Source organism: Pecten maximus, chromosome 11 (genome assembly GCF_902652985.1).
Source record: "Pecten maximus chromosome 11, xPecMax1.1, whole genome shotgun sequence".
NCBI classification, from domain to species: Eukaryota; Metazoa; Mollusca; class Bivalvia; order Pectinida; family Pectinidae; genus Pecten; species Pecten maximus.
This window is the reverse complement of record NC_047025.1, coordinates 40,815,476-40,840,101: the sequence shown is the minus strand read 5'-3', so window position 1 is coordinate 40,840,101 and position 24,626 is coordinate 40,815,476. Positions and strand designations below refer to the sequence as shown.

General features: G+C 35.9%; 3 protein-coding genes across 3 annotated transcripts in view; 2 read left to right on the top strand and 1 right to left on the bottom strand.

Annotated features, from left to right (window-relative positions):
- LOC117338610 overlaps positions 1–21,092 on the top strand; it is a 50,509-nt gene extending 29,417 nt beyond the window's left edge. Inside the window, 2 exon segments of the mRNA XM_033899968.1 lie at positions 18,350–18,791; positions 19,333–21,092. Coding sequence (XP_033755859.1) covers positions 18,350–18,791; positions 19,333–19,611 — 721 coding nt within the window. The 3' untranslated portion in view covers positions 19,612–21,092.
- Positions 1,051–3,675, top strand: LOC117337648 (putative ATP-dependent DNA helicase Q1). Its single transcript, XM_033898736.1, has 2 exons — positions 1,051–1,670; positions 1,914–3,675. The coding sequence occupies exons 1-2, from the start codon at positions 1,228–1,230 to the stop codon at positions 3,091–3,093; spliced, it is 1,623 nt and encodes a 540-aa protein (XP_033754627.1). The 5' UTR covers positions 1,051–1,227; the 3' UTR covers positions 3,094–3,675.
- On the bottom strand, positions 5,135–9,642 carry LOC117337649. Its single transcript, XM_033898737.1, has 6 exons — positions 9,004–9,642; positions 8,182–8,616; positions 7,789–7,927; positions 7,233–7,313; positions 5,442–5,563; positions 5,135–5,251 (listed from the first exon to the last, which is right to left on the bottom strand). Exons 1-5 carry the CDS (start codon positions 9,508–9,510, stop codon positions 5,523–5,525), a joined length of 1,203 nt encoding a protein of 400 aa, XP_033754628.1. The 5' UTR covers positions 9,511–9,642; the 3' UTR covers positions 5,135–5,251; positions 5,442–5,522.
- Positions 21,093–24,626: the final 3,534 nt, after the last annotated feature.

Sequence of the window (24,626 nt, the reverse complement as noted above, 5' to 3'; positions counted from 1 at the left end):
CATTGGAAGTTCCCCCTAAGGTGCCAGTTCGAAAGATCGGGCCAACCAAACAGCTAGTTAGCCCTGACCTAACATCCTCATCAGACTCTGATACGGAGACCGAGTTGCTTCCCCTTAAGCACCTAAGACGTTCCACTAGGAGGAGAACGAACCGAGAGGATCTGACATCAGACTCTAATCAAAACCGTTCTGAGCCCAGTAGAGAAATCGAACAGGGTTCAGACACGTTTGAGCCTGAGGGCAGTATCATCACACCAGATCCGGAGTCGGATATACAAGTAATTGTTGATGTGCCCTTGTCAGAATGTGGTTCTTTCGTGAACTCGGAGAGCTCAGAACAGGTAGATCAATGGAGCCCTGAAGCGGTTCAGCCCCGCCGTTCTACACGAACAACTAAGCCTCCTGATCTATACGGGCAATGGGTTTACCTCCTACAGAGTCATTCATGTCTGTCGTAAACTAACAAGTGTACTTGTCTACAACAACCCATGTCTTTCGATTGCAAGTAACAACTCTATACCACCACTGTTATTTGTATTAGTCTATAACTTGTATTTTAATAATTAATATCTTTTAAGTTTGTGACAGTCTAGTTTGTGACAGTCTATAGACTGGCTGGTAGGGATTGGCCCAACCGTCAGGGCGGCTGTACAAAAGTTAGTATTGTTATTTGTTAAACTTTTTATTATTGTATATTAACCAATTTTAAAATATCATTTGCATATATCTCTGCTTTGATCGATGGTTGGGGTTGGTATGGATTGCCCAAACCGCTCTCCCCATTTGATCAATATGGAGACCAATACTTGAAAAAGTGTAAAAATTGGTTAAACTAGCTTATCTTGTTTGCTGTCTGCCGACCTCCAGGATCTTGTCCAGCAGTTATGGTAACATGTAAGTGGTGCCATTATTGTGGGTATAGGATTATACCTACATATGTATAGATACTGCAGGAGGGGAAGAATATATTGGGTCATATATATAGGCGTATATACCATACACCATTACTACACATGTTATTAACTTAACATAGGATATAGTTTTACCCAACTTCGCTAGCCAAGGGTGTTCAATACGATACTCTCCTATTCACCCTTGGCGGATCTCACGACAAAACCGAAGTTCCCGCACTGCGCCACCTGCTGGATAATCACAGTTGCGTCCCTTTCATTTACGTAACGCCCGACCAATCAAAATGCTCGTACTATTGAACAATGAACTGAGAAAATGGCCGCGCCCTTTCAGCAACAAGAAATTGTGTGCAACAAATTTAAAATACAACAGCTTAGGTCGACACAGATACGAGCAATCAGTTCAGTTAATGAAGGGAAAGACGTTTTTGTCGGGACAAGAACTGGGAGCGGAAAATCGTTGGCTTATGAAAGTTATCCACTGTTAAACGAAGGGAAAATTGTGCTTGTGGTTGCGCCTCTTGTTAGTATCATGGACGAACAGTGTCGTCGTCTCAATGAACTAGGATTTAAGGCCACGTATATCGGCAAGAGCAACGGCGACAACGATGCTATTTTAGCTGGACATTTTGATTTCATATTTGGCAGCGCGGAACAGTTAGTGGAAGACACAACATGGCGAGCTATGCTAACAACTGAACCCTACCAAAGCAAACTTGGTCTTATAGTTGTAGATGAAGCACATACCGTAATAAAGTGGTAAGTTTAGAAACTATTAATATATGTAGCACTTCATAATTAGGTGTGAGGTTTCCTGAAAACTTATCAATTTATTATAATTGAAGCAGAGAATGAAATACAAATTATGTCTTATTTCAACTTCATCACAATAGTACATCGATTTGAAAAAGAAAAAAAGAAAAAAAAATTAGTCTATTGGAATGTCTTGTTAATTGTCTATAAACAAACCATGCTAAATGTTAAATATTCTTTAAATTAAAGGGGCCAAGGTACAGACAAGGAAGGACCTTTTCGAGGTAGTTTCTCGAGGATTGGAGAATTAAGGTCCCTGTGCAACAAGGTTCAGATCCTTGCTCTGACTGCAACTGCAGGACCAACAGAAAGAAGAAGAATCATGAAGAGTCTATGCTTCAGATCAGAATCAGACATTGTTGTCGATTCTCCAGACAGACCGAACATAAAGATCACCACCATCTGTATCCCTAACAATGATGATCTTTCAAATGTGTTCAAATTCTTGATTGATGACTTTCAAAGAAAAACAATAGCGTTTCCCAGGCATGTGATCTTTTGTGAAAGCATAGCAAATGTTTCTAAGGTGTATTTAACTTTTCTTAAACATGTTGGACAGCTGCGTAATCATTTTGAAATGTACCATAGCAAAACAAATGATAAAATCAAGGAACAAATTAGAAAAGACATGTCAGAAAGTGGTAATATCAGAGTTCTGATTTGTACGAATTCGGCTGGTATGGGGGTGAATTTTCATGATGTGAACAACATTATCCACTATGGCTTGCCAAGAGAAATGGACACTTTTGTGCAGCAAATGGGTCGAGCTGGTCGCGATGGAGGATACAGCAATGAACTTGTTTTGTATAAGCTGCACAAAGGACATCTAGGTAGAGTGGAGGGTGAACTAGTAAAACTTGTAAAAGATGATGTCACATGCAGGCATAAAACACTGTGTGATTCATACGTGACTGCACATGCACCTATTACACCTAAACATAAATGTTGTGATGTTTGTGAGAAACAATGCGATTGTGGTGAGGAATCCTGCCCCGACATCCATAAAGTGTTCACAGTTCATGACGATATCGAGGATGAAGATGTTGAAATGGAGAGAGATGTGACAGATGAAGACAAGAAAATATTGAAACATAAACTTTCTGTGTTAAAGTATTCACTTGAATCGGATCTAAGCAACATTGTGATGAAATCAGAAATACTGCATGGAATAACTGACCAGGTCATTGAAGACGTTGTGTCAAGCTGTCATAAAATTTTTACAACATCTGACGTTTTGAAAATGTTTCCAGTTTGGTCGTTTGAAGTCGCTGTGGAGATTATGACAGTTATAAATACTGTAACTGGTGACACCGAGATGTACAATATGCTCTCGATGAGTGATGAAGTTTCAGATGATGATGCTGATTAGTGAGACTTTTGTCATAGTACTTGTTTTTATAATATGTACAAAGCATCAAGAAAATTCATTTGTTCTACTTTTTTTCTGTACACAGTCGGGAGTCATATTATGGCAAAATATAAATTGTATATTACTAGTCGTCACAGCATTTATTTCTAAATTGTTGAAAAAAGAACAAATTTTAATTATAATGAATTGCAAAACAACAGGACTTGCTCCCAACACTACATTTTATTATCGGTTAAATCGACAACAGAATTTATGTGTTGTTGCATTGGAAATGTATGGATACAAGTTTAGACAATGGTAGAAAGTTGGAAATTCTTACAAAAAAAAAAGTATTAATCTTGACAAAGTATGAATGTAAGTGAATGATTCATTACTTTATAATTCTACCTGTTGTTTTAATATAATTTTACTTATAATTACAATTTCATGTAATTGGACCAGAAATAGACAATCATGCAACATGACTCAAGATTATATGTACAAACTATATGAGACTGAGTACAAAGTATTACCTGTAATTTGGATTATCTTATATATGGCCAGTATATATTTGTCTGCATTAAATATATTACATGAAGTATAGATGTCAACTTTTCGTTTTGTATTTTATGGAAAATTTCTTTAACAGAGATGAATAAACATTTTCATGATGACAGGTGTAACATTTCATCATAGAGACCACAGGAGAGATCAAACAGTACATGGATGTACTTTGAAATACAAAGTGGCAAAAGTCTTATACTTTGCTAATACTATGACATTCCTAAAATGGAATAGTGATGCCATCATGCATCTAATGCAATCCTTCAACTGAAAGGCGTTCTTTGGCACGTGTTACCCAAGTATGAAAGTCTTGGACCTTTACCCTTGAATAAATGTCCTTAAAGCCACGGAATGAGTGGAATTCACGTCCAGGAATGTTCTCCATAATACCTGCCTTAATTAATTTTTCAACTATAAGACTAACATCGCCAGCTTTTGAAACTACAGGTCTTTTTGTTCCAGACTTTTTTGCATGGCCTTGATTTGCTATATTTTGCTTTATAGCATCTTGTACTTGGACAGTGAGTGCAGCTTTTCTTGCACTTTCATAGGTTGCATTGGAACCCTGTGCTTGCACTTTTTTCTTGATTGCTTGCACTTGCAGTTCAACAAGGTTGTCATTTGGTATGTTATGTCCTATGCCACCATGTAAGTTGGATGTACAGTTCCATTTATATTCAAACGACATTCTTGGTGAAAGAATTCCATAGATATAGGCCAAAAACTTGAACAGCCAGAGTTGATATTTTGTATGCCTCCCAACATTAGATAGCAGTAGTTGGAATTTGGCTGTTTCTGTAATTCTGTCACCATCCCCCATTTTATAGGCATCCTCAATGTCCCGCAACAGCAATGCACACTTCATAAAGGAAGCTCTGTACAGGGCGATGTGATCAGGTGAATGACCATCCTGTCTGTCCACTCCAAATGTCCATTCATGTTCCCTGCTAAGATGTCTTTTCAAGAACCCAACTTTCTTGAAAATTTTGTTGCATTCCACGCACTCGTACCTGTTTCCTACATGATCGAACATGTCTTTTAGTGCATCATTTTGGACGTTCAGCTCTGAATACTGTGCATTAACCATTTCCAGGTCTGCAATTATGAATTAAAATTCACAATATAAATGTAGCTTTACAAATTGTACATTTTAAGAAATGATCCATCTCTCAGAAAAGTAAAATTGATTAATATTTGTTTTCCATGGTTAAGATATTTGATTTGTTTTTCAATAAATGAAAAACTTGCAAGATTTTTTTATAGCATTCTACACTATTTTTTTCAAATAACATTAAAACTTGAACAACTTGTAGAGAATATCTTCTCCAGATATCTTCATATTGCATTTGTATTAAATAATTTTCTTAAATTAATTAAAAATTAAAATTCAACTTTTTATAAGAAATGCACTCAACTGTTTTCTACTTTGATGTACTTGTACAAAATATCTTTTGATATCTGATACAAAAATTTGTATCGGGTATGGTCATCCACAATAGCAAACAATGGTTGTTTCCTGTTGGGTTCGGCTTCCATCTCACTTTGACCCAAAAGATGCATACAGGCTGCCACAATGTAAGAGTCAAGGACATCATCCATAAATGAAAAGTGAGCCCTAGAACATAAGTCACATTTAATTTCAAGTTATGAAAACATAAAGAGTTTCCAACTTGCACATTAACTAACTGAACATGATTTTCTACTTTACAATTTTACGGATAAATGTAGAGAAAGTTTATGATTGAAATATTATTGAAGTTGAAATTCACTTTTCTAACTTTTTTAAAATTCATTTTTATGATTACCTGTACTTGTCAATGACACTTTCTGCACCTTGGACATCAATACGGTTGATGACATTCCTCAGGTTTGCTAGAGTTCCTTGATCAGTTGCTGATGACTTGTTGTAAAAGATCTGGTAGATCAACTGAAATACAATAAAAATGAAAAAAAGTTAAAAGAAGAACGCTTTTCATACAGATTTCTATTATAAACCAAAGAAAAAGTCTATTACCATTAACCTTACAACTTTATCAAGCATTTATTTAAAGAATTAATGATGATATTAAAAGAAAGTATTACTAAATACATTTGTATCACAAGAAAAATACAACATTTTATATTTTGCAGAACACTTTTACTATTGAGTTAATGTTGAACTAAGAAACAAAAAAGAAAAGATTGATTTCTTGACATAATTAATGAAAACCAGATTATGACTGTTTATATATCAATATTAGGGAAGCAGTGTTAGTACGGAACAGGACATGCAAGACTCAACACTGGTTTTGTAGTATAGACCCAAAAATTAACACCATGAACTTGCATGCAGTACAAAATAAAACTTAATGCAAACACAGATTGTTAAAGTCAATAAAGAGATCAACATCACAAGGGTGTTCATTTAATCCCTGGAAAAATTATGGAGAGATCTTCTCTAAAGGTGAATTGTAACCCTATTTATTATGATATCATTTTCATACAAGATTCATTTGGTAAGTTTACAGCATTTGTTTACAAAATAAGAGATATTTAGAATTTCATCAAGACATTTTTCTGAAAAAGGGTAATTGAGACAGAGAAAGGCTTCCTGTATGTTGTTCAGTGAGGTAGCAACCAGCTACTACAGAGAACATATCCTCCCTAAAGTGACGCTGGCTATTCCCAGGGTGACCAACTTGGCAAACTAACAAATAATTTGTATGGATTTTTTTTTAATGTTTCCATTTTTATTTTGTTTGATTAGGATTCATTATAACTGCTGATTTACCCGATACATCTGTGACATGTTCTCAATCGGGAAGATTCAAACACCCAGGTATGTGAATCAAAACAGTTTCTAAAAAGTATGCAAGAAAATTGAACTTATTTCAAAATTATATGGCATTCTGAATTCTAATCTACATCTACCTAATAACTTGAAAATTGTAAAACATACCTTGTAACTTGAACAATGAACTGGTTTGACTTCAACAGGATTACCAAAAGGAGATTCATCATTCTATGAAGTCCCTCAGGCCTATGCACAACTCCTGCAAGTTTCTCAAAATCACTTGGACTGTTCAACATTGCTAACTGAGCCCAGTATGCACGCTCATTTGTTAGCACATCACCACCAAACACTTTCTTTTTTATGACAGAAGATTCAGCATCGTGTGGGATATATCTGTTATGGATATGCTCTAAAATACTGATCATGTCTTCTGTTTTGTTCTCACTTTTATCTAACAAGTCTAATATGACAAAATTAGATTTCTGGGAAGATTCCTTCATAAATGGGTGTTGAAGATACTTTGGCACACAGCATTCATATCTCTTCAGATGATTTACATGCTTAACCAGAACCCTCATGATATGAAATATAAATCTCTCCTCCAATGACTGACATTCTTCCAAACTTGGAATAAACTTGGAGTTTTCTAGGAGACTGATGTCAGCTGGTGCAATGTCGGAAAGATCAGGATTAGAAATGCGTTTTTCAACACCAACCAGTAAAAACCAGTGCCAGCTCTGCCGACGTTTTTCTTTGGTCATTTTTGACACACTTCTGGTAATATCTATGTTATCCCCTATTATATCACTAGACTTGCTCCTACCAGATGCCTTCTCAACTGCAAGCTGTGCCTCTTGTGTCTCCCTTGTGTCAGTCTGCTTCTCTACAGCATGATGAGCAGGTTCTAAATCAAAAGACAGCATATTAAACATTAATGCATTAATGTATTATATCAGTTAAGTTAAAAAAACATAAAATATAAGAAAATTATTAGTGACAATGTCAAACAAAAACAATATTTATTATAGATAAGGATGTTATAAAATACAAAACTCTGTTTTTATAGTTTTACAAGGAACGTTTTAACTTTTTAAAGCATTAATTTACTAATTGAATTTGCCCTAGAATTGATAAAAAGTGTATACATTAATTATATGTAAATAATTAGGCCAGTCTGATTAAATCTGATATAAGAAATGAGATACTGGAAGTAATATAAATTGCTTGTATCCTATAAAATTGAGAATCTGAGAAAATATCAAATGAAATATTAGAAATACACATATTCATTGTACTAGAATACTTATGTATATCTAGTTGAAATTTTTTTTAAAAATCATGCCATTCCTGTGATTCACAACTCCAATTTTAATACATACCATTGCACTCTAACTCAATTTTCTCCTTGATTAACAAGTCTTCAATTTGTTTACTTTGGTGATCCTGTAGCTTTGACTTCATTTTTGACATTGCTGATGTGGATACACACACACCTAGTCTGTTCAGCACTGCAATACACTGAAAGTAAACAAAAATAGACAAAGTCACAAATGATGAAAAAAAATTAGAGGTATTTTCTTTTCATTTGTATTATTTAGTTCTAAAGAACTAACTTGATATATATAGAGGCACTACATTGATTAAAATATGAAAATATTTTCAAAATACTTAATTTGAAAGTGTCATGTCATGTCATGTAAGTGCATCAGTATAATTATATTGCATAGTAGTGTGAAATGACAACCTTTATATAGCATTTACAATCCACTAACCTCATCAGTGGCACCACAATGGTCCAGTACCTGTCCGATCACATGATGGAAGGCTGTCATGTGTGTATTATGGAATTTCAGAATAAGAGCGGACACTACTGCTTCTCCAATTGATGAGTTCTTTACCAGGGTTGATATAAGGTTATGAAAAAATGGTGCCCATATCTTTACTTCAGTGATGATGTTTTCAAAGGAAAATGATGTCAGATTCTTGTGGTCTATTCTTCTAAATAATGACAGATTTAATGTTGAAGTTAATTTAGAAATTTCTTTCTGAATGTCTCTCAAAACACATTTTCTGATTGGTTGTTGGAGGGCTGAATACACACACTTGGCTGCTCCTGGTTTACCATACATGATACTTTTAACCATTGCGATGGAACCCTTTTCCCTCAATACTTTTGACCTGACCTTGTCCTTGATTCTGTACAACACCTGAAAATAATAAGGCATTTGCTTAGTTAGATAAAGCATTGGGAAAGGAGAAAACTTAATTGAAGGTCCCTTCAATTATATTATTCCTGTAGTGTACTATACGATATTCATAAAAAAAATATCTCGTTACCTGCAATTTACATTATGAAGGACATAGTTCAATTTAGTTGTCACCGGTACTCGGTTTATGATTCTGAGTAACATATGATATCAGTTAAAAATCACTACACTATAAATTAAATATTCAGATACATTCTAAAACCTTATAAAAAAATCGGGGTTATTGATGTACAGTCCCTACTCAGAATCCCAAACTAAGCCTCTGTAACGTACCGAAAAAGTAAAATCTTAAAATGTCTATTTCTATTGTAATTATTTAATACATACCTTGATCTTTGATGGTGTAAACAGTTTAACTTTCACACCGGTTATAGCTGGCTTTGACGTTTTAGGTGTCGAAGCAGGCGCTGTTTGTACAGCATGCGTAGAACGTGAAGGTGTAGTCCACAGAGCCTTTTTTGATTTCCTTGGTGTTGGAGTGTGCTGCAGAGGCTTAGTTCGCTTTAAACTTTTAGGTGTTTGTGTTTGTGGCATATTTGTCAGATATTTGTCTCTGAGTTCTGAAACAAGTTTCTGTTTTTCATTCTTCAGCGTTTCCAATTTTGTTACGAGATCGAAGTCGATTTTTGACAATTTGTTTAATTTTGTAAAACAGAATCCACATACATATTTACTTTTACCATCGGTTTGGAGAGCAACATACCCTATCACTTGACTAAGCTGGTCGAAAACATTAAATGTAGGGCCAAATATAATTCTTCTCGACTTCGCTGGCAGCTGATTGTGACACACACGACATGTCTCCGTGGGCGCCGCCATCTTTGTTGTGTACATTTACAACGCGCGTTTTAATTGGTCGGTTAAATCTAACCGCATCCAATCAAAATGTAGCAGCGGGAACTTCGGTTTTGTCGTGAGATCCGCCAAGGGTGAATAGGAGAGTATCGTATTGAACACCCTTGGCTAGCGAAGTTGAGTTTTACCTGAGAAGGTTAACTTGTGGATATCCTGTGTAGTGTACCCACGAAACTTCTGGTCATGTTTTCCTAGTTATGTATCCCTGTGGTCAATACAGTATCAGGGTGAGTATTAGGACAATATGTTATTGTTACTAGTGCAATAATTTATCTGTTTACCTGTTAACCAATGTAATATATGTTAAGCAGGTATTTATGTAATGCCAGGAGTCATTTCATCAGGGAAGGGGAGTATGTAGCCCTTGGGCGCTCGGGACATGCATGTGTCAACTACAGGTATGTCCCGTGCGTGCAAGGACTCTTCTCAAACGTCATCGTATGAGAGAGGTTCGATTGGATGAGAGTGTTGCACGGACTTTTCGTCCTATTCCCTGCACATATCATTCCTGTTCCCCGCTCCCTGTTCATTCTCCATCATGCCATTGGACAGATCAGACAACATTGTAGCTAGCCCTGGTAAGTCTGTCTTCATGTATATTTTATATAAATGTAAATTTCTATTGCATAATTGTAACCGTGGTCGCGTTGTGTACTATTGTCGCGTAAATATATTGTAATTGTTCCGGTCAATGTACTACGTCCATGTTATATGTTTTGTAGGTCTTTATGCATAATAAAGAACCAATTTACTGAACCTGGTGTTTCCTTGAATTCTTCACCAACGGTTACAGTTGTATGAATATTGGTTATAGATCTAGTGTTGGATATTCTTTGGAAAATAGTTTAAATATTACATTTGCAATTTGTTCAAACATTATCATTGTATTTAAGTCATGTGCTATTGTGATTAACTATTCAAATGGTATCTATTATGTTTTCGATTCCCATTCTAGAGGACCTACTTCTCTTGCAAACCCAAATGGCTATTGTGTTCTTTCCATATTGTCAACATTTTCCAAGCTTTGTTGCTTTTTGCGTGCATTATGCATGTCATTAACCAATACAAGTTTAGATAAGGTTGAATATGAAATGAATAGTATTGCAATGAACCATCTCCAGTTACGCTTCAAAAGCAACATATTTTGGGTTGCTATCAACTTTGATTCTGTAGGAAACCTGAGCAATGGTATTGAGAACAATATGCACGGAACAACTCAACAATTCCATAAAAGAGCCAGGTCTATTGAACTTTTGGACATTGATTTTTTTGACAGTGTTAGAAATCCATACAAACATACAGCAAAAAAAAAGAAAAACATCTTCAAATTCTGATATGCTGTCCCCTCCCAAATGCAGAAAAACCAACAATAAAATCAATTCCTGCTTTCCAAAATCTTCTAGTCATTGTAAATCCAACAGTAAAGCCAAAAAACAATGTTTACAAGACAATGTTCACTTGGATAGCGAAGCAAACAATGTTATCACAGATTTTAAGAAAGCTGTGGCTCAAGGACCTGTATTTGTTTGCTCATGCTCTACCCAGACCTGGTTCCGCAATGGTGTTGTCAGAGTTTTCGATAAAGACAAACAAACAGTCATTGGGAAATAATGTCTTCAAGGAATTTTGAGTGAGGACGAATCAGAATGGTGCTGTAACACGTGTATGAATAATATACGCGCACACAAGATGCCATCTTGTTCACTGCAGAATGGTATGGGTTTTCCAAATAAGCCACCAGAATTGAATCTGACACAAATAGAAGAAAGGTTAATCAGTCCAAGAATACCATTTATGCAAGTTCTTGAAAAGCCTAGAGGTGGTCAAAGAAGCTTGAAGGGTAATATTGTCAATGTGCCAACTGACATTAACTCAACTATGACAAGTTTGCCAAGAACATTGAATTCTTCGGAGACTATTCAGGTGAAACTTAAAAGGAAGAAGAGTTATAAGCATTCAGTAATGTATGAGCCTATTCGTCCAAATAGGTGTATAGAGGCGCTGGAATGGCTTATTTCAAATAGTAAGCTTTTTAGAGCAGAGGGTGTTGAGATAAATAGAGATTGGCAAATCAATGAAGAAGATTTGGAAGGTAAAGAAAACTCTGATATAGGAATGTCAGGTGTGAACTTGTCCAATAGAGAAAACTCTGATAGAGGCGTGTCAGGTGTGAACTTGTCAGGTAGAGAAAACTCTGATGTAGACATGTCAGATGTGAACTTGTCAGGTAGAGAAAACTCTGATAGAGGCTTGTCAGGTGTGAACTTGTCAGGTAGAGAAAACTCTGATAGAGGCTTGTCATTTGCGAACTTGTCCAGTAAAGAAAACTCCGATAGAGGCTTGTCAGGTAGAGAAAACTCTGATAGAGGCTTGTCATTTGCGAACTTGTCCAGTAAAGAAAACTCCGATAGAGGCTTGTCAGGTGTGAACTTGTCAGGTAGAGAAAACTCTGATATAGGCGTTTCGGGTGTGAACTTTTCAGGTAGAGAAAACTGTGATAAAGGCGTGTCAGATGTGAATTTGTCCAATAGAGAAAACTCTGATGTAGACATGTCAGATGTGAACTTGTCAGGTAGAGAAAACTCTGATAGAGGCTTGTCAGGTGTGAACTTGTCAGGTAGAGAAAACTCTGATAAAGGCGTGTCTGATGTGAATTTGTCCAATAGAGAAAACTCTGATGTAGACATGTCAGATGTGAACTTGTCAGGTAGAGAAAACTCTGATGTGGGCATGTCAGGTGTGAACTTGTCAGGTAGAGAAAACTCTGATAGAGGCGTGTCAAACATAAACGTGTGTAGAGACAATTCTGTAGGCATGTCAGATGTGAAATTGTCAAGTAAAGAAAACTCTGATTTAGACATGACAGGTGTAAACTTGACCGATAGTGAAAACTGTAATGTAGGCATATCGGTGTCAGAAAAAGATAATAAGTCACTATCAAATATGGAAGAGTCGCACATAAATATGGATTCTCATGCTGACAACATAGACATCGACTCTGATAGTTCTGATGGTTGGACTGAGGCACATAATTTTGAAGATCGACTCACTGGCAACACTGATACCTTATTGCATCCTATCAATGTCCAGGGATTACAGAAAGTGTTTTCTTTTGCTCCTGGAGAGGGTCAGGTTCCATTAGGTATATATCGAGATGCAAATGCTGAGTACTTAGCTTTTCCAACTATTTTTTGTGGGCAAAAAAGAATCGACAATAAGGACAGAGAAGTTCCTGTTCATTATAGCACTGTGTGTAGATGGGAGTTGAGATGTGTTGATAGACGAGCAGCTTCTTCCATACCTAACATTTTCTTTAAACTAAAAAAATTGCAGGTAAAACAGATTCATGATCGGGTAACCTTGGCAATGAGAAAATGTAAATCTGAGGGAAAGAAGGTAACTGTTGGCGATGTGATAAAGCCATCCTCTTTTGATAACCTTGTTAGATTGAATGGAGGTTTTCGAATATTACGTAGTGTCAGAGGATCACCTGCATATTGGGAACACGCAAAAAAAGATGTTTTTGCAATGATTCGACAACTTGGCATACCTACATGGTTTTGTTCTCTGTCTGCTGCTGAAACTAGGTGGACAAGTCTTTTGAAAGTCCTTGGGAAATTGGTTAAGATGAAAGATTACACAGATGAAGAAGTAAAATCTCTGACTTGGGCGGAGAAAAGTGACCTCATCAAGTCTGACCCTATTACTTGTGCTCGCTATTTTAACCACAGGGTTCAAATGTTTATTTCCTCTGTGATGAAAAGTGGGGCTAAGCCTTTGGGCCTGGTGAAAGATTTCTTCCACAGGGTTGAATTTTAGCAACGGGGGTCACCACACATTCATATGCTTGTTTGGATAAAAGATGCTCCTATATACAGCAAGGACAGCTTAGACGATATAGAATCATTTATTGATGCTCATGTGTCATGTTCAGCTGAAACAGATAGACCAGATCTAATTAACTACCAAACCCACAGGCATGCACGGACTTGTAGTGTCGATTTGGATTTCCACACCCTCCTATGTCACAAACTAAAGTATTGGAGCCTTTGACTGAAGAGGAAATTGAAACTCATCCAGAAGCATCAGGGGAATTTTGCTGCAATATACCAATATCTGCAAGATATGGCTATAGGAGAAAGCATGACCTTTGTAGACTTTCTAACGGAGTTGGATATGAAAGAAGAAGATTACATACTTGCTTTGAGATCTTCCCTGCAAAATCCAAAAGTATTCATAAGAAGACTACCATCAGAGATCAGAGTAAACTCTTACAATGAAATGATCATTAAATGTTGGGAGGCAAATATTGATGTCCAGTATATATTGGATGCCTATGCTTGTGCTGCCTATATAGTGTCTTATATATCCAAAGGTCAGAGAGGAATGTCAAATATGTTGTATGAAGCTTGCAAAGAGGTTCGTAATGGAAATTATGATTTGAAACAGCAAGTGAGGAAGATAGGTAATAAATTTTTGACACATGTCGAAATCTCCGCACAGGAGGCTGCATATTTGCTGTTACAGATGCCTTTACGCATGAGCAGTTGTAGTATTGTGTTTATCAATACAAATGAAGCAAACAAAAGGACATTTCTACTGAAACCTTTGCACAAACTTGAAGATCTGCCTAAAGATTCAACGGATATTGAATCTGACAATAACCTGAAACGTTATCAAAGACGTCCAAGGACCCTTTCTCAATTTTGTCTTGCCGACTTCATGTCCAAATTTGACATAGTGTTGGTGAAAAAGGGCAAAGGAAACCAGAATAGGAGTGACACTGAACATGATGTACAATTCTTACCAGAAGATGTTGGTGATTTGGATGATGAAGATAAAGAGATCCCAGAACCAGGACTTGATGATTATGAGTTTGATGACGAGCATTACATGAAAGATGGAACTGTCATAAGGAAACGAATAGTACAGAAGATACTTCGCTATGTCCGATTCAGTCGGCTAAATGATTCTGAAAATTTCTTCCGTGAACAACTCATGCTATTCTGTCCATGGAGAAATGAAGAAAAATATCTTTTAGGTCAATTTGTGTCCTATGAAGAAAGTTATAACAGCAAGTCAACCTTAGAACAGGTCGGACTACGAAGTTGGAGATATTGTTGAGAGAATCTCAGAGCTTGACATTTCTACCTCAGATGTAGTTGCAGCTCCAGGTACACAACACATTGATGAAATAGATGAAGACAAGGGTGCTACATCCTGTGCTCTTTATGGCTGTTTTGACCCAGGTGAATCTCAGCATGAGTATGATTTGTCACTTGACTTGGGTATTACCAGGAAACAGATTGATAAAGATGACTGTCTTGTGAACAATATATCGCATGAGACTTATGCTGGCCTTGTAAGGTCATTGAACTACAAACAATTGGTTTTCTTTAATCATGTATTGCACTGGTTGAAAACAGATGATAGGCCATTATATTGCTTTCTTACTGGAGGTGCTGGTGTAGGAAAGAGTGTTCTTACAACAGCTTTGTACCAAGCTGTTGTTCGATATTTTGGAAAACAACTCTCCCAATGCCCAGATGATGTGAAGGCTGTACTGTGTGCACCAACTGGCAAAGCAGCTCATAATATTGGTGGTTCAACAATTCATTCCTTGTTTTGTATTCCTGCAAATCAGAGCTTGAAGTTCAAACCTCTAGATGCACAACAGCTAGACACCATTCGTGTCAAATTCAGCTGTTTGAAGGTTGTGTTCATCGATGAAATTTCAATGATGGGAAATAAAATGTTTAATTACATGAATCTCCGGCTTCAGGAAATATTTGCAACACCAAAACCGTTTGGAGGTATAAGTGTTATTGCCATTGGAGATCTGTTTCAGTTGAAACCAGTCATGGATGGATGGATATTCCAGGACTTGACAGAAGATTATGGACCATTGGCGATGAATCTGTGGAAAGATTGCTTTGACTTGTATGAACTGTCAGAAATCATGCGTCAAAAAGATGACTTGTGCTTTGCACAACTACTAAATAGGCTTAGAGAAGGTCAGCAAACTCCAGCTGATTTGGAAACTCTAAAGAAAAGAGTAGTATCTGATGCCCAACCAGTCCCTTCAATGTCCAGTATGCCGCACCTGTTCACAACAAATGCAGAAGTAAATTCACATAACATGGATGCATTACTGAAAATCCCAAAAATTTACAGATGTCATGTCCAGGCCATAGATGTTGTCAGTGGTGATGTATCGACAGAGGTAAAAGAAAAGATTAAAAATCAGATTTCTTCTGATCCACAAAAAACTATGGGTTTGCTTCAAACATTGCATCTCGGTGAATGTTTGTCTGCAGACATTGTCGTCAATGTTGATGTGGAGGATGGCTTGACAAATGGCTCATCGTGTGAAATAAAAAAAACTTGATTTCAGAGTAGCTGATTCAGATAGATGCAGCATTGTGTGGGTAGAGTTTGGAGATCCTAATACAGGAAACAGTACAAGAGCAAAGTACTCTCATTTATATAGGGAAAACATCTGTAGGTCATGGACACCGATATTGGAAATTACCTGACGATTCAGTGTTGGTAGAAATCATTCATGCTTTGTCACCAGACGTCAATTTCCATTGAAACTTGCAGCAGGGAAAACTATCCACAAGTCACAAGGGTCAACACTGAAAAATGGTGTTCTCCATTTTGGAAAGCGAAAGCAAGAACACATGCACTATGTTGGCTTAAGCAGAGTGCGCAAACTATATGATGTTCATATCTTGTTTCTCAATGAAAGCAAAATCTGTGTTTCCGGAGATGTCTTGTTTGAAATGGAGCGTTTACGCAATTGTGCTGTCTTAAAGTCTTGTGTGCCTTTGCTGAATGACATTGACACAGACGTCAAAGTAGTGTATCAGAACTGTAGATCACTTCATCAACACATATTAGATATATCATCTGATAGTAATCTCACAGCCTGTGACATTTTAGCTGTCACTGAGACACGGCTTCGCCATGATGAAAACAATGAAATGTACAATATCGATGGATTTCATCTATATCGATTTGATCAGACTCATTCAAATTCATCTAGACCACATCATGGTATGGCAATCTATTCAAAGATTCTATTTGAGAACATAAGTGAAATAGTAGTACTTGGTGGAATTGAAACTGTTCTTGCAACATTTGTACATCAAAATGCACTTATGCAGGTGATATTTCTGTATATCCCACCAAAACAATCAATATCGATGCTGGATATGGTCTTAACCAAATCACTCAAACATGTAAATTTACAAAGCCCTGTTGTTATAATGGGAGATGTCAATATTGACTACAGGCAATGCAAAATGCAAATTGACTCTGTCGCTGCAGAACATGGTTTTCGGCAAGGGATGCACAGTGTAACAACTGATTATGATTCATGTCTCGACCACATTTATATCAAAGGTCTGTCTAGTCGTGAGATATCCACAGCATCAATGGAATCATGGTATTCTGATCACAAGGTAGCTTACCTGCCATTCTAGAAAAAGTCACCATGTTGATGGCTGCTTATTTGTATATGTAAATATCAAGTTGGCAAACATTGAACTGCTTCTGTGTATATGTAAAAAAATCCAGTTCAAACTAATGAAGACCTCATGTATTGTTTAAATATGTTACCAGTAAACCATCAACTGCTTTGATTATAACACACATTTTGATGTGTAATAGCTGTCTTCCAGGTCATTAATGTTAAATATATCTTGGCAACAACATTAATAATGTAATGCAGTCAATAACAAGGAGAGAGCATGACGCTTTATGGAGTTTGTATATATATGTATATAAAATGATTCATGATCAATGAATCCTGATCAAAGCATATGATATTGAAAATGCATATGCTAATATATGATGTACAAACCAATGTTCATACTTTAAACTTGACTATAATGACATTGTCGCTTACTGTATCTTTAAACTATAACTAGCTATTAGCTCACAGTTGACAGCTGTATAAATATTGATGTAGATATAGCACCTAATGCTATGGTTTATAATTACATGTACTCTGAATCTGAGACCATGCATCCTAGAAGAATTTCAGCTTGAAGCACGTGTCTAAGACTCAAATATCTCTGTTCCTGTTTTATTGCAATAGATTCACTGCAGGATGATGGAGGTTTTTACGACCTGTTCAGTAACAATACATAATGAGCCTGTTCTACTTATGAAAACTAAAAAAATCATTCTTGTGTTAATTAGTATATATAAATATGTTATGATGTCATTATTGGAATAATCATTCACTTGTCTCATAAAACAACTAGATATGCAATCCCTTTCCTGTGTATATATATATAATAATGTTATACTGTAATTGTTAGGAAAATCTTTCACTTGTCTCATAAAACAACTAGATATGCATTCCCTTTCCAAAAACTGGATATGCTTATAGAACTTAAGTTGTCATGAATCAGGTGGATTAGAAATTTTGTGGTTAGCCAAGGCCAGGTATTTCCTTTATACAATGTAACATAACATTTAAAACTTCATCAAATAACACCCATGTCCCACATTGTAGCATGCTCTTTGAATTTTCAATTGGAATTAGGTGAAAATGTTTGTCCTAGCTGATTGCTATATGTAACATTGTAACAAAACATGTGACTGCAGTTTAAAAGATAAATCTTTTATACCTATCATTATTTTATCTATATATAGTATATGCTATATATACATAACCTTTCGCTTCATATATTATTAAGTTGTATACTTTATTCTTTTTGGTGCTTTATATATACACATGTCCTTTCTCATATAATTCAGTTGATTATATCTAATATCTTTATCCCTATCTTTATTTATTATTCAGAATGGCTAAAACATTAGCAGATTTGAAAGGAAAAGATGAGGCAAAGGCCAAACCATACCCCACAGCCATAATCAAAGTGAAGATTGTGAAGGTTGGCCATACAGCCTCCTTCACAGGATCTGGAGGGGAATCCGGCCCGATTCTTAACTTCAGTGTTGCAGACCCAGGAGATGCAGCTTTGGCATCTCTGAATGACAGCTCCAAGTTTGACCAAATAAAAGAAGGGAAATCAATCATCATCCGGAACTTCATGGCAAAGAATGGAAGAATAATTCTGACAAAACACACAAAAATCATGACTGGCCCTCCTGTTGAGATTTCGGAGGAAATGAGTTCCAAAGCTCATATCTTGATCTGTCCTCCTTCGCCTGTAAAAAAGATTGCTGATGTGAAGGGATTGCCAAGGAGAAGTCTAGTGACTGTTAGGGGCCAGATGATAAAGGTATTAATAATCCATATTATATATATAAATGGTACACATTTTGTGGGTGCATCTTGGAACCTTTGCAAGGTAACTGTGCTTTATCCCATGGAAATTAAAAGAGATATCACAGAAACACTAACCCTGATTCCTCGCCCTGTAATCATTGCTTGGTATTGATTATATTATTCAACTGCAACAATTGTCCTTAAATTATTTAATAGTCATATGATAATGCAACTTGTGACAAAAGAAGAATGATATATTGTCTTCATTTCAAGTTTGAGTTTTTGTTTAACATTCGTATATGTACTTCGGAATAGCTAGTTTTGAATACTAGTTCAGTAAAAGAAAAACTACTTAACATTTTCTTTTACTGAAGATCAAAAGGACAGAACAGTATCCTGTTAATTTTCAATATCCATGATCTTTGAAAATTTAAAGTGTTTACTTTAATATCAGTGTCTTATCTAGTTAAAGGTAATGTAAGATATCATGACAGCTGTTCATCATTTCTCTCTGTTTAATAATTTCATTTTTTAATTGTGTTTTTTTTTTTCAGCTTGTTGAAGCCCCAGAGATGGTAATCCAAGGACAAATTGAAGGCCTCTCCTTAATAGGCGATTATATAGAGCTTGTGGTATCGGAAGACGGCATCTACAAAGACCTGAAGGTCAACAAAACCCTACTCTTACAGGCTGTCAAAGTAGACCCAGAAACTCTGGAAGTCGAGGAAACCTTGGGGAAAATGTTGCCCTTGAAAGCTGTGATGACAGTTAAGAGCGAGTACATAAACTCTTTTGAGTTGGTTGAAGAAGAACATGATGGAAGAAGAACATGATGGAAGAAGAACATGATGGAAGAGGAGAGTGATTTTGACATAAGTTCCAAAACTAAGTTGCCTAGCTATATAGGATACATGTTTATTGATAACACAGAATTATATTTTTTTATCCTTATCTTGTCTGGAGTGTGTTTTTGAATTATGTTGCCAAAATGATTCCTTTGATATGTCTCGCTCTGTATACCATATTTACATATCTTTTTCGAGTGAATACTTGAATATTATGTGGCCAAAATAATCTATTAATTTATTAAATGTTAATACATCTGGAACAAGTTTGTGCTCCAGTTTTTTATAGCTGAACTGATCTATTCTCATTGATAAGATGTAAAAATCACAGATGATTTTGTACTAAAATATGTGACCAAAATGATCTATTCAGTGATAAAATGTTAACATATCTGGAATGAGTTTGTACTCCAGTATGTCATGGCCAGAATGATCGATACATTGATAAATGTTAGCATACCTGGACTTAGTTTGTACTCCAGTATTTCATGGCCAGAATAATCGATACATTGATAAATGTTAACATATCTGGAATGAGTTCGTACTCCAGTATGTCATGGCCAGAATGATCGATACATTTATAAATGTTAATTTATAAACAACCAAACAATATGCTACAGTTTAATAAATGCTATTTATTAACTGTATGTATGTGGCCTACACAACATTGTGTAGAATGTATTATCATAAAACAACTTACATATCTATACATTATAAAAGAAATAAAAACAAGAAAACATATACAGACATGATCATCTATACACATACAAAGTTTGGCCTTGGGGGCTATATCACACTACATATATATAACTATGGAAATCTCACGGATTACTGACGTTATCCCACCAGGAGCGAACTGTCACTCCTTGTCCCAGGATTACTGCCAATATTATCCCACCAGAAGTGAAACGGTCACTCCTGGTCCCAACGGCTGGATGAGATTTCCCATTATCAATACGTACCCCATGAGAGGATATTTCTGACAATCCTGGATCCAGATATACTGAGTACCTCATATACCTGGATCCCATGAGAGGATATCGGATCATGAAATTCCTGGGTCCGCATGATATCTATTGTTCTGTATATAGATCCCATGAGAGGATGTTTCCTGAATCCTGGATTGGACCATAAGCCCCGTTAGCCCATGTAGTACCAATCACGTGAAACCATAACCGTGTTGATATTTGTGTGTAAAACGTTTCTAAATAACCAGCAGAGCATTAATTACTCAACTCTCCTGGCAGCAATGCTAACTTAGGAAGCCACTTCATCAGTCACTAATTGTCCTGTTACCTGTAAGTTGCTGTAACAATGGGCAGTAATTACAAGAGAGTGACCGATCGCCATCGGCAGAGGTGTTTGTTTACTCAACCCCACCGGTTACAGCTGAGCTTAGCCATTCAACCATAGCCTAGACAACAAGAATGGTCAGGGGGTAATTAAATCATTATCAAGACCAACAAAAGAGGGACAAAGCAATAGTTATGTCTGTCATAATTGTTTTACTTACAAAATCAACCGTATGCAAATCTGACAGGGCAGGCACATGGTTGTCAGCCGCCATTTTCTCACACTCGGAACTCCTCGGAATACGACTACGTAACATATCAAGAACAGCTGAAGAGTTCCGAGTGTCTTTGTTTACACTATACTAATTGACTGAACCAGAAAACGGTATTTATTAAATTAAATCCTTACATGGATTTCAGAAAATATGTCTCAAAATAAATGCTTAGGGATTATAATTATCAGAGGAAAATGCACTTTCATTTATAAAGAGTTAATGTTGTAATAGAAAAAATATTTCAAACATATTTATTTTCCAAAATATTGAGGATTAATGAAAATTGTTTTACTATGATAAGAATTACCTTTACTTTTTTGACTATGTTCAATATTTGTCTGAATAGATATTCAGTACAGTATGATATTGTGAAGATTTGTTTTGAAACTATAGGCTTAATATAAATTAACAAAAATATCAACTTCAATTTTTGTGTCAGATGAATGATTGAAAATTAATTAAGCATTTATCTTTAATTATTTGTCAATTATTCATTTGTTTCAGTGTTTAAATATAATAAATCAGGAGACATATAGTGTACTATAAACAGACTTTGGTTTGTTTCTTCGTTTATAAGGGACATAACTTGTTGAACCTCTATATAAAGGACACCTCTCTATAAAGGACACTTTTGTCTTGTCCCTTAGGTGTCCTTTATAGACAGGTTCGACTGTATATATACTGATATCCTTTCTTTATCTGATAGTTCTACATGCTGTTATATTTATGCTAAGTTGTTCATGAGACGTACTTGATCTCAAAACGTTATGATAATCTGGACAAATCTGCATACTGTTGAAATCAGAGAATATATTTATGCTATATTGACAATGAGATGTACTTCATAAGAAGACATTTTTGTTGATGATAGGTTAAAAGTGAGTCTTAAGATGTTGTTTTTTGTTTGTTGAACTCACTACTCTGAGAAGTTTATATATGTATATATATGTAGATCATGAATGATGTACTTGATTTCAAGGTATGGTATGTAAATCCGATCTGATCTGCATACTGATGAAATCTCTGAATGTTTTATATGTTTAAGTGAATGATGACATGTCTCTTTTTATCTATAGAACTATGGGCTGTTCTGCATAGTTTTCATGTAAATAGGAGTCAGTGATTTTTTTGGGGGGGATGGATATGGGGCCAAACACAGGGCCATTCCCCTGTGAAGATATTTTTATGTATTTTCCCAAATGTTACTTCACAATCTCCCAATCAGAAATGATTATATTTGAGCTTGAAAAGAAACCACCTTTTTTCCAAAACTTAAAAAATATGGCCGCATTAAAGGTACAGGCCCCTGTATGATTCGGGTAAGAAAAGCACTGGGAGCTTTATGGTCAAAAGAAATTCATATACAATAATTCTATCAACTAATGTGTTTCTTTACTGATTAGATCAACATGCTGCTGCTTTATGGTAAATTGTTCATGAGAATATTTTTATGCTATGTTAATCACGATACATATACTCGAAAGAAATTTCTGTTGATGATATGTTTATAGTGAATCTTAAGCTGTAACTTTTTGTCTTTTGAACTGCTACTCTGATCAGTTTATATATATTTATATAAATATATATATATATATTTCAAAGCTTAATAACCAAAAGACATGCATGTACTATGTTATTATGTTAACTTATATGCTTTCTTTATATAAAAAGTTAATTATACTTATTTTTATTCTATGAAGATTATGAATGATGTACTTGATCTGAAGAGATGTATAAATCTAGAGAGATCTGCATAATGATAATTCTCTGAATGTTTGATATGTTTAAAGTGAATCTTGATATGTTGCTTTTTATTAGCCCACCATCATCAGATGGTGGGCTATTCAAATCGCCCTGCGTCCGTGGTCCGTCCGTCCGTCCGTAAACAATTCTTGTTATCGCTATTTCTGAGAAAGTGCTGAAGGGATCTTTCTCAAATTTCATATGTAGGTTCCCCTTGGTGCCTAGTTATGCATATTGCGTTTTGAGACCAATCTGAAAACAACATGGCCGACAGGCAGCCATCTTGGATTTTGACAATTAAAGTTTGTTATCGCTATTTCTGAGAAAGTACTGAAGGGATCCTTCTGAAATTTCAAATGTAGGTTCCCCTTGGTGCCTTGTTATGCATATTGCGTTTTGAGACCAATCTGAAATCAACATGGCCGACAGGCAGCCATTTTGGATTTTGACAATTGAAGTTTGTTATCGCTATTTCTGAGAAAGTACTGAAGGGATCCTTCTGAAATTTCATATGTAGGTTCCCCTTGCTGCCTAGTTATGCATATTGCGTTTTGAGACCAATCGGAAAACAACATGGCCGACAGGCAGCCATCTTGGATTTTGACAATTGAAGTTTGTTACCGCTATTTCTGAGAATGTACTGAATGGATCTTTCTGAAATTTCATGTGTCTTGGTGCCTTGTTATGCATATTGCATTTTGAGACAAATATGAAAACAACATGGCCGACAGGCAGCCATCTTGGATTTTGACAATTGAAGTTTGTTATCACTATTTCTGAGAAAGTACTGAATGGATCTTTCTCAAATTTCATATGTAAGTTTCCCTTGGTGCCTAGTTATGCATATTGCGTTTTGAGACCAATCTGAAAACAATATGGCCGACAGGCAGCCATCTTGGATTTTGACAATTGAAGTTTGTTATCACGATTTCTGAGATCGTATTTAAGGGATCTTTCTGAAACTTCATATGGAGGTTCCCCTTGGTGCCTCGTTATGCTTATTGCATTTTGAGATCAATTGGAAAACAATATGGCCGACAGACCGCCATCTTGGATTTTGACAATTGAAGTTTGTTATCTCTATTTCTCAAAGTACTGAATGGATCTTTCTCAAATTTCATAAGTAGGTTCCCCTTGGTCCCTTGTATTGCATTTTTGGACCAGTCTGTCCTGAAAACAACCTGGCAAACAAACAGCCATTATTGTTAAATCTCAAATTTCTTACATAGCTAGGATTCCCTTGTTTGAAAAGTACTGGAGGGATGTCTCAATTTGCACAGATTAGTAAAATGAAGGAAGGTAGAGAAAAGATCAATCTGACATGGAACCTATGAAGATCATTCAATGGTGGGCGCCAAGATCCCTCTGGGATCTCTTGTTTGTTGTTTGAAAAGAATCTAATGATTATGATCCGTGACTGATGTACTGGCGGTGTAAAAACTAGATATGTCTCGTCGGAAAACACGACCGCAATTTTCTATCAGAGTTAAAATGTTTTACTTAAGGGGTCATAAAATAGATGTTTGATAGGCCTTATTAATAACTTATGCTATTAATAAAATTTAAAAAACTTCGGCTGTGTACATCTTTGATTTTATCTTTAGTTGTAGTTACAATATGTTCTGTTAATAGACCGATTTGTCGCTTAGTTGATTCTTTTTTCAAAGTTTACAAGCAGCTTTACTGATTCAGG

Coding starts and splice junctions, on each gene's coding strand:
- LOC117337649 (XM_033898737.1), bottom strand. CDS start 9,510: ATGTACACAACAAAGATGGCGGCGCCCACGGAGACATGTCGTGTGTGT. Junction 7,928..8,181: donor ATTGTGGTGCCACTGATGAG/GTTAGTGGATTG, acceptor GTTTACTTTCAG/TGTATTGCAGTGCTGAACAG. Junction 5,564..7,232: donor TGCAGTTGAGAAGGCATCTG/GTAGGAGCAAGT, acceptor ATTGTATTTCAG/TTGATCTACCAGATCTTTTA.
- LOC117337648 (XM_033898736.1), top strand. CDS start 1,228: ATGGCCGCGCCCTTTCAGCAACAAGAAATTGTGTGCAACAAATTTAAA. Junction 1,671..1,913: donor GCACATACCGTAATAAAGTG/GTAAGTTTAGAA, acceptor TTTAAATTAAAG/GGGCCAAGGTACAGACAAGG.